The sequence below is a fragment of the Nipponia nippon genome, unplaced genomic scaffold (genome assembly GCF_047370975.1).
Source record: "Nipponia nippon isolate SJK-2023a ecotype South Korea unplaced genomic scaffold, ASM4737097v1 scaffold_1, whole genome shotgun sequence".
Lineage (NCBI taxonomy): Eukaryota > Metazoa > Chordata > Aves > Pelecaniformes > Threskiornithidae > Nipponia > Nipponia nippon.
Window position 1 is genome coordinate 102,795,001 of NW_028262290.1, and position 10,933 is coordinate 102,805,933.

At 37.8% G+C, this 10,933-nt stretch overlaps 1 protein-coding gene across 2 annotated transcripts in view; it reads left to right on the plus strand.

The window, feature by feature from the left end:
• Positions 1–7,916, plus strand: part of SALL3 (spalt like transcription factor 3) — a 26,016-nt gene extending 18,100 nt beyond the window's left edge. For both annotated transcript variants that reach the window (XM_009475391.2, XM_087764985.1), the window contains exons 2-4: positions 1–73; positions 290–630; positions 1,622–7,916. The exon at positions 1–73 is cut by the window's left edge. In XM_009475391.2, coding sequence (XP_009473666.1) covers positions 1–73; positions 290–630; positions 1,622–2,053 — 846 coding nt within the window. In that variant the 3' untranslated portion in view covers positions 2,054–7,916. The remainder of the gene's footprint in view (positions 74–289; positions 631–1,621) is intronic.
• Positions 7,917–10,933: the final 3,017 nt, after the last annotated feature.

Here is a 10,933-nt window from a genome sequence, read left to right on the forward strand (position 1 = left end):
TCCACCAACCCGGGAAGACCGGTCATCAAAGAGGAGGCTCCTTTTAGCCTGCTGTTCCTGAACAGAGAACGTGGTAAGTTTAAAAGTACTGTTTGTAATATCTGTGGCAAGCCTTTTGCTTGTAAGAGTGCATTGGAAATTCACTACCGCAGCCATACTAAAGAACGTCCATTTGTTTGTACAGTCTGCAGTCGTGGGTGTTCCACTATGGGTAATTTAAAACAGCACTTACTGACGCACAAATTAAAAGAGCTGCCTTCTCAGTTATTTGAACCCAACTTTACTCTAGGTCCCAGCCAAAGTACTCCTAGCCTGGTCACCAGTACAGCGCCTACCATGATCAAAATGGAAGTGAATGGTCACAGCAAGCCGATCTCTTTGGGTGAGGTTCCCTCGCTTCCAGCTGGAATCCAGGTTCCTGCTGCACCACAGACAGTGATGAGTCCAGGGATCACCCCTATGCTGGCACCCCCCCCTCGCCGGACTCCCAAGCAGCACAACTGTCAGTCGTGCGGGAAGACCTTCTCCTCAGCAAGTGCACTGCAGATACATGAGCGCACCCATACCGGTGAAAAACCGTTTGGTTGCACAATCTGTGGTAGAGCTTTTACCACAAAGGGGAATCTTAAGGTAAGAGGCCAAATAACACTGTAAAGGCTCGGGGGCTAAGGCGGGGGTTAAGGCACTGGGCTTGAACTCAGCAGGTTTTAGTGCTAAGTGTTTGTCCCAAAGACAGGAGAGAAGGGAGCTTCAAGGAAATGCTTGCTGTATAGTGGTGGTTATTATGCTTCCACTGTGTTGAAGATAGGGACTGGAAAGCGGCTGTGCAATGATGCGAACTTTAAAACTGGTTCTGGGTGTACGTGCATGCACGTTGTAGTTCTCCTGACAGATGTGATGGCACACATAGTCAGCTGATGGCCATGTTCTGGCAGTTCTTGCGGACCATCAGTGCAAAATAACCTCGCTATAAACCAGAAATGCAGAGCTTGCTCAGCTCCTTGGGTGCCTCTCAAATTTCCATCTTCTATTCTGCTTCGCAGCCATTGCAGACTAGAAAACTGTTTCCCACTGATTTACAGTGGGTTACTACAGGACTGACGCCTTTTATTCCCGCAGTCAGGTTAACCATCAGGGCACAGCCTGGGGAACACATTTTTAAATGTCCTTTTTTAAAATATTAAATTTAGCAAAATAATTTATGCCTCTGACATGAGATAAAATATTATGAAAATAGACAAGACGTGAAAACGGGAAGGGCAGAAAAAAACACCCATCTCCTAGTACAAGTAATGCCTTTGGTAATCTTCAGCGTGTAAGGACTTTCAGCTTGCATGTGAAATTATCTAACCTAAGAAGATAAATACTCTTTATTCTTGTGGCGCTGCATTTGTTTTCACTGAGAAGAAACAAATGCACACTGCAAAATTACTATGGAGCTGAGTTTTCTTTGTATAGGTTGACTGGGTCTTAGAACTGCGTCTTAACTGGAATTTATTTGTTTTCAATGCGAATTAAAAAGCATTTTACAAGCAATACTGTAAGTAACAGCATTTCAGGCCAGCCGCCTCACCAGAACGTGCTAACTTGGGGGTGCTTCTTGTCCCCATTTGCTCCGCAGGTTCACATGGGAACTCACATGTGGAATAACGCCCCTGCACGCCGCGGCCGCCGCCTCTCCGTGGAAAACCCCATGGCTCTGCTCGGTGGCGACGCGCTCAAGTTCTCTGAGATGTTCCAGAAGGATTTGGCAGCTCGGGCCATGAACGTTGACCCCAATTTTTGGAACCAATACGCTGCAGCTATCACTAACGGACTTGCTATGAAGAACAATGAGATTTCTGTCATACAGAACGGAGGCATTCCCCAGCTCCCAGTAAGTCTAGGCGGAGGCGCCATCCCGCCTCTAAGTAACCTTACCGGTGGCATGGACAAAGCTCGCACGGGCAGCAGCCCTCCCATTGTCGGTCTGGACAAAGCAAGTTCTGAAACGGGAGCCAGTCGTCCATTCACCAGATTTATTGAGGATAATAAAGAGATTGGCATAAATTAGAAGCATTCGTTCCGAATAACTGTTGGACTGCTACTCAACACAACACTTGTCCTGTTCCATGTACAGCTTTTGAAGCTAAGCATTAGTTTCCTGACCTAAATGCATAGGTTCCCTTTAAAGTTTTACCCATAGCAGAAATACATAACTTTGTGGCTGCTGAAAAGTTGTCTTGCAAGACCTGCATGGTACTTCTTTCAACAGTGAGTTTGACTGTTACTGAGAACTTTGAAACCTTTTAATTTAACAGAAAACAAACAAACAAACAAACAAATCATGGGATAACTTCATTAGAAACAGAAAGAGGCTAGTCTACGTCCACTTTGCTTCTTATAAAACTACTATCACCTGAGAAAGGGGGGCTTCATTACAGCATTCTGTCACACTTATTTGCTGGTTTTGTTCAAATTAGTTAACAACTTGGACTATGTTTTTAGGAATCTTAATCTTAAATAAGTGATTTAGTACCCCAATGCTGTGTATTATTACAGTATCCTTGTCTGTAGTATTTATAATGTTAAGATTATGCGGGTAACAGACAATATACTAGCCCCAAACTTAAATGAAGCTTTTGTACTGCAAAATACATCTGGCTATGTGATTTTTCTTTGTTTTGTTTTTTTTTAAGCAAGTTTTGTTTTACTATAAATAAGTGGTTTATTTCAATGCAGGCAAAATTGTGAAGTTTTATTGGGAAAGATAGCATGCTTTTCATGTGCAAGTACCTGTCAGTAACAAACCTTTTTTTATTTAAATATTTGTAGCTGCTATGTGGACAGTTGTTCTATTAAATGAAAAAAAATGTAGTGTGGACTTTAGCTCAATGATTGGAAAACAAGTTACAGACAAACCTTAGCACCATAAATTATTCACAACATTATAAACAGTTGTGAGTAAATACTCCATGTTATCAAAGCTGTACAATAAAAAGGTAATGTTTGTATAATGTGGTTGCAAACTCTTAATTTATACTATTGCACTTTTAGTATTTTGTATTAGGGAGGTTTGTCTATAATTTGAAACTGAACAAAGATGTAAACTATTTTATTAATAGTACTTTGACTTAAGGAATAAGGAGGAGAACGCTGTTGCAGTTTCTTGTTTTGTTTTAAGGTCAAACAATGAGAGATCTCTGTTAACTAAGCAGAAAAGCCGCAGAGAACTGTCAGATCCTTAGGAAATATGGGGCCTGCCATTTTTTAAATGGAAATGATTCATTTCTACAAAGCCCACTTAAAAGCGTGACCACCCCCGACACAATTCTGATACATTTGTCTTAGGAGTGTGATATTAATACAAGCCTAGGATAGAGGAAGGAGAACATTGTGTAAGTTTAATTTTACTGTAATCTTGTTCTGTCTCTTTCACACATACCCACGAGAAAGATGTCGACTGCCTAATAACATGCGAACAAAATAATAACTTTTGGGCAGCGTGAGCAGTAGTAACATACAAATATTCTGTATTTATTTCCAACTCTTGCTGATTATCTTCTCAGATTGCTCCAAAGCACAATGTACTCTGATTAATCAAATATAATTTTAAGTTGATTGCATTGTTCAAATTACACCGAGTAAATAAAGGGAATGGTTCCACTCATAAGCTAGGCTGGGGATGCTGAGGAGACTGGGGCTTAATCAAAACTTGAACAGTAAACGTTTTGTGTACTACCTCATTTTTGTGCATTACAAGCACGGTGGAGTTGACACTATGAACTTCCGTCCGGCAGAATTGCTTGAGGGACATTATGGGTAGCTGGGTAACAGCGCAAGGAGTTTTATGCCCCTGAAGAACGAATCAGACAGTGAGGTCTTCTCAGTTGAGACTGAAAAATAGGACAATCTTTCTTATACAACAAAAAACATTACTGTAAGAGTATGGACTATTTCTGCCATCGTGTAATGGAGTGAAAAGAGGTTCAAAGACTTATTAGCTGTTTGTTTCTGTTGGAAATGAACAATGAACTCTACAGCTCCATTTTCTACAGTGATGAGATAGAGATATATAGATATATATATCTATATATAAGCAAAATTATATATCTGTAACACCTCTACAATGTAACATCTTTTTTGCCACAGTGTGTGGGTGGTTAGGGGTGTTTCCAAGCATTGAAAAAAAGAAAACTGAGGTGGCTTAATGTTGCTGTATTTCAGCAATTGAATGTTTTTATTTATCTGTGTCATTTTTGGTGTGACTTTTTTTTCGTTAGTATTTGGTACCATGTAGTGTTATCTCTATTCCCTAAAGGATGTGTATAACTTAAAAAAAGAAAGAAAAAAAAAAAAAGAGAAGAAAAAACGAAAAAGGAAAAAAAGAAAAAAGACGTAAAGTGTTGTAAATAAGATGGCTGATGATGGTACAGTAAGACTGACCCCATTTTGTATTCAGGGTTAGGTCATTCCTCTCTGCATGGTGAAGAGAGACACTATTTTTATACTGTGATACCATGTAGGGCTAGGAGCCTCCCTGAACCAGCTGGGAATTGTTACCTAGATCCAATATTTTTTATTATTAAATCTTGTTGGCTTGACACATCTACTGATTGAAATGGATGTCTTAGTCTAGGTTACTATTTTTGTCATATGGAATTGAATAAAATGCAGGATGTAATATTATTTCTGAATTGCGTTCCTTGATTATTCTAATAACAGAGCAAGATATGAGACTAAGGTCACTTGTGGTAGATTGGTGTCAATGACTTCTAATCGTCGCATCTGAAAATCGGAATAAGGTCGACACCTTATATTCAAATGCTATTCTAATACATATTAACAGTGCAAAGGGGTAGAATTATTAAAGTCTTTTTTCCAATGAAAATATATCGTAAGACATTTCTCGCAAAACAGTAGAACAAAAAAAAAAAAAAAAACATTTTCGAGGGGGGAAAACAGCCTTTGGAAGGACTACTGTTTCAAATTGACTCAATTCTGAACACTTATCATGTACTGTCTACCAAAAAAGCCTCCTTTTCATGTTGTTTAAACATCTGCCTAATATTCATGATACACTGCATGATAAAATTTGGGAACAAATTTATCAGGAGCAGTTCAAATTCTAAAATACAAAAAAAAAGAAAAAAAAAATTGACAACTCGCATCCGTTCATTCCAAATGACATAACCTGTACGTTTAAACCCATGGGTTTGTTTCTTCTTTTTTTCCAAGACCCTGATTTATCAAAGCATGTCTAACTTTAACAAAATTATTTTTTCACGTTGATTTAAATGAAAGTATTTACATTCTTAAGGTTAGGCATGTGATTAAGTATCTCCTGCAAAAAAGCTGTATGTTTGAGTAACCTTCAAGCTGTTATAATCTGGTGATGAATGCCTGCTGCATTTAAAACGGACAAAAGATAAATAAAAGAGAAAAAGCTGTGTTAATCATCTTTCAGTGGCCTTGTTACGAAGATACTCTGTTTTATAAGACCTACCCAAAGAAGGTACAAGTTTCCTCTGGTGACTCAACAACAACAATAGGTTCGTGCTTGCGTTCCTGCATGCACATCCCTGAGCCTTGCTGAGAGAAAACATGATATGCAAAAAAGAAGGAAAGCAAAGGAGTGCTGATAGTTACAGTTCTGTTCCAAACACAAGAGGAAATTTACGTGCCTTCCCCTCCTCCCCCCCCAAAAAAGGATGAAATCAGAACGGTGTCTATTTTTAAATGTATGGGTTATTTTTTTTTAATATAGGAAGACATTAAATAATAAAATGTGCTACACGGATAAAAACGGTCAAAGTCTGCTGAATTACAGATGTTTAAAAATAGAGCCATGTAGGAACTCTATATAATCAGAAAAATTGCCGGTTATGATTTTTTGAGGGGAGGGTTATTTTACAACATGAAAATTCCAGCAAGGCTTTCAAACTCTTCACTTATATTTTTTCTATGAGTTATTAGAAAGACAGCATTTATGACAAATGATTGACATACATAACTACTTTTTCCCTGTTGGTTTTTTTTTTTTTTTTCCTTTTGTATATATTAGCCCTCAATATATTTTCTGTTCCTTTACCTATTTTGTCCTTTCTATCTTGGCAAATACTTTGTTTTTCTAAAGCTGCATTTGTGCTGTATTTGTGTTGCCTTTAATTTACTTCTCTGCATGTACTCTGTCATTTGGAAGATACTGTGGTTTATTTTTTTCCTCTTCCTCTAATTCTGCAGAAGTCAAAAGAGCTGCCTGTTTTTTACATCTGTGTGTAACACTAGCATAATGAATGATGAAGTCATCAGTGATGTGATCAGGTATGTGCGTAAGCTCACAGGATTTGTTGACAAACATGCTGTTTGCACTCTTTCCTCCAGATGAAGGCATGAAGTTTGTTAGTGTTGCTGGTATAGGGCAGCCACAGATGGTCAGGAGGATGGAAGTCCTGATCCTAACTTCACTGCGCCTGCTTTTACACCACTGGAAACTCCATGGGCTTCAGTGGAGATACTCCAGGCTTATACTGGTGCAAGAGGGACTGCTTCCAGGTTCAGATGTCTTGCTTTACTTTACATGTCATCAAAACAACGGCTAGCTATATAGTATACTAAAAGTAGGTCTAGGCAAAAGCATTCTGGACTTTATTTTTAAAAAGAGGGAAAAGAGAATACATATATTTTAGTACATACCACAGGATTATCCCAGTTTTAAAGGAGGTCCTGAAAGCTGACTGTGCCCCTTAATAGATAATTTGATGTCATCATATGAATAATCAGTCCCTTTTCACATAAATGAGTAAAAGAACTGCAACTTTTATGCATAAAAGTAGAAGAATGTGAGAATCTTGCTATGGCTTTCCTACACAAGGTAGGCACTTACAGGGAAATGCCTTCCCTTTGTAGATATTAAAGGTATCAGCAGATGTATGAAAAGAAAAATACATGTTTGTGCATGTTGCAGCACCAGTGTATAGTATTTTATTTTTTCAGAACGGAGAATGTCTCAATCAATTGACAAAGTGACAAATGTGAAAGCCAACAGCTTCGGGCTGTGCCACTGACTTATTTTAGGGATGTGGGCAAGTCGCTAATTAGACTCTGATTCTGCTTGAGAATTACATACTTCTGGAGCTTCTGGGAATCAGGGAGTGAACTCCCCCTTGCAGAGTCAGCTAGCACCTTGTAGTATTGGGATGAGTTGCCCCATCAGTAAAGATGGGGTAATACTTTTGTACCTACCTCACAGGGGTGTTGTGAGGAATAGTTTTATGTTTGTACAGTGTTTCAAAGATGGAAAATGCTTGGTATTATCGCTGATTTTAGAGAGTTTACAATACATGTACTATTATTTATTATTTGTACTCCAGTAGTACCTATGGGCTTCAGTCAGGACTGAGAGGCCTTATCCTAAATGTTGTACACTCACCTACTTGGGATTGATACAAAATTTTACTCAGTAACATTTTCCAATGGAGGTATTTCATTATCAAGTATCTATTTGATTACTATAGGGTTTAATTCAATTATTTAGGTGTTCAAATTGATTATTGGTTTTAGACCACAGCAGAGAATTATCTGGTATCACATTTTGTTTTGAGCTTATATTGATTTTCAGAAAAAGTGCACCAATTTTCTATGGATAATCTAGAATCAAATCTTGCTATCAGTGGAATTCTACTGTACTTTTGCTATTAAAGCTAAACGTTAAAATAAATGTGTGTGTATATATTATTATACACCAATATATAATATACATGTACCTATAAACATGTATGTTTTAAATTTCTTTAGCTGCTTAGAATTAATTTCAAACTGTGTGTTGCATATTTTGCTCAAGCGTTATCCATTTCACATGCAACTAAAACATCGTTAAATGGTGTTGGCCCTCGGTAAAGACACAAAAACTGGAAATCATGACAACAAAAGACATATTGTCGCTATGATTATATTTATGAAGGCTTGTGAGGAAAGTTTCTAAGTCAAATGTGTTAAAAACCTTCGCTAAGTCATAAAAGTTTTACTTAGATTATGTTGAAACAAACTATTATATCAGGATGAGTCACTCACTGTATATAAGTATGTTAAAATAAATAATTAAATAATTCCAAAGGTAATGCTTGCTATCATTTGGATGTTGAACAGAAAGTAATTTGTTTCCCAGATTGGCAAACTATATTTAATATTTTTTACAGGTAAGAATTATCTGATTTACAATACTATGTTAAGCAACCTCTTTAGCAACTGTTCATGCGCTAAATATATTAGCTCAATTAATTCTATTGATACTCTTGTCTTTTTTATTTTAATATAAGGAAAGTTTTTGATTTAGCTTTGTTTCAAGTGTCCTCAGTGATGTTAGTCTCACTGATTTCACTCAGGCATGTCATGGAGTAAAGGTATGAGTAATGGTGGGTGAATCTAGTCTAAAGAATCTCTCTGTTCCCTCTGGGAATTACTGACATCTCTCCACTGCCCGTTCTGGTTACTAGCCAACATGTCTGTAGGTTGTTGACTTTCCTGTGTGACAGTTAGCACTCATGGCTCAGCCAATTTTGTCAAACACTCGGCACTTGTTCTGTTACAATGCACACTTCATATGTGACCTATAGATATACTAACATAAGTAATGTATTTAAGATAGGCTGGTGGTGAAGGGTGTAAGTGAACACCTATGATGGCATTCCTATGCCATTACCTGTTGTGTGCAGCAAATAAAATGTGCACATAAAAGGATGGGGTCATCAGGAGATGTGGTCACATTTCCATTTGGTTTCTGTCACTTTATACTCTGAATAATGTGCCTGATATAGGAGGTTTGGTTTGGGTGTTTGCTTTTTTAAGCATTCCTAGTAAGAACAGTTATAAACAGATACCTCAAACAGGGGAACACACCTTGTCAGGTAAGAGTTTTGTAGGTAAAACTTGATTGGGACTTGCCTTTTCTTCTCCCCAGTTTCTATTAAATTACTCTTCCCAACGTAGCTTTCGAGATCACTTCACGGTTAGAACTTGGTCCTTCACCTGGGTTTTAGTCTGCCATCATCCCATTCCAAACAGGTTTGCTGAAAACAATGGGATTTATATTAAGACATTAGCTAATGCATCAAATGGGTAGCAGAATCAAGTTCCCTGTGCATTTTGGAAATTTGCTTAAAAGAAAATTCAGTTAAATCTTCAAACAGTTGCCTACGTATCTTATGTCATTGAACGTAATATATGGTCCAATGTTTGACAACAGTCTGGGCCAGGCTATGGTACTTTCCCTTACACTGGGCAGCCCAGTGCTCCACAATTTACCCTAAGTAAACTAATGACAGGTGCCAATCAGTATTACTCATTGAAAGGAGGTTTTTTTAATATGTCATCATCAAGCATCCTATTACAACAGCTGCAATTCCAGCCTCACAGACGGTAGATTAAATGAGGCTGGTAGTCTCTGCAGCCTACATCTTTCCTCTTCCCCAATGCCTACTGTCTTCATGAAACAGCTTGCCAGTGTTTCTGCTGCGTTAATGTATCTTCTGTTTCTCTTCTGCGAAGTAGCACTGCTATGCTCATTTCTTTGGTTTCATTGTCTTCCTGTACATGGCCATGTTCTTCACGTGTTTCTTTTAAGGTAGTGTTAGATTTGCCCAATGCACACATCTGTCCTTGTATTATGTTGAGCTTAATTTCTGTTTACTTCTAAGGCTAGGTCATGTTGTCCCTACTCACATCTCCACCTAATTAGAATTTGTTTCTCTTGTTGGGACTATGAGTGGAAGATATTGCACAACATAGCAAAATCCAGCGCCCTGAAATTCGGAAGAATTTCAAAATGTTTGTCCAGCTGGGATTACTGCACACTCACATATTGATGCATTCAAGTTTATTAGCCTGTTATATGTATAACTAGCTCCACTCTTAGCTCCTTTATATCTGGAGACTCTTCAGGTTGATCTTGGTTTTCCATACTTCTTTAAAATAACAGCATATTAGTTTTTCCCAAAAACGTGCATCAAAATTACATTTACTTAGTGGCTAATATTTTCTATGCAACACACAAATTTTAATAAGGAATAACAAAACTTTGCTATTATTTCAATGGAACTACTCATGTAAAATGCTGAGATGGAAGTAAAGCTCAAATGAGTACAACAAGTAGCTTTTTCTTTCTGCCTTTATATCTCCAGTGCTAAATGGGAGAAAAATAAAAGGATCATATACCACATGAAAAGCAACCAATATAGATATCATTACAATAGCAGCGTTAAGCACAAATGTGGGCACAGTACCAGAATAAAAGACAACAGAAAATATAAGAATTTGAGATACTAGCACCAGATTTTAAAAATGCACATAATAAAGAAACAGAATCATACTCTGATGCAGCTACCAAGATTTCCCTAATAATCATGAGCTTTATTTTTTTCAAGAGCGTCTGGGGGAAGCTGAGCAGCATGCCCCTGGGTGCAGCTTCTTGTTAGACTTTCTTATCAGCTTAGGAAATGCTTATTCTGATTTGACAAGTTCAGTTGTTAAGGTGGGGGAACTCCAGAAGGATCCAGAAGGATTGTCTAGTCAATGGTGTGCATGAATATCCCCAGCACATTTCCAGCTTACCTCTACTCCATGGTCTTAGAAAAAAATGGAATATTTTAGTATTTCTAAAGCTTATCATAGGGCTCCAAAACAGGAATGAAAATGACCCTTAGCACATCCTGATAATCATGGCTATAAAAGGCCTCATTTTAACCCCTTTTATGCAGAACAGATATTATTCTAATTTCTACAGAATCACTCCTGATTTACACTGGTATGAGCAAAATCAAACGGTCGTAGTGACTGTATCATCCCTTTTTCATCAGAGCAAGACACTTGTCTTTCTTCTACAACCATAATTTTTTCAGTGCACTTTTTCTGTTACAAGTCACAGTGCGTACTGGAACAAACACGCTATAATCAAGGT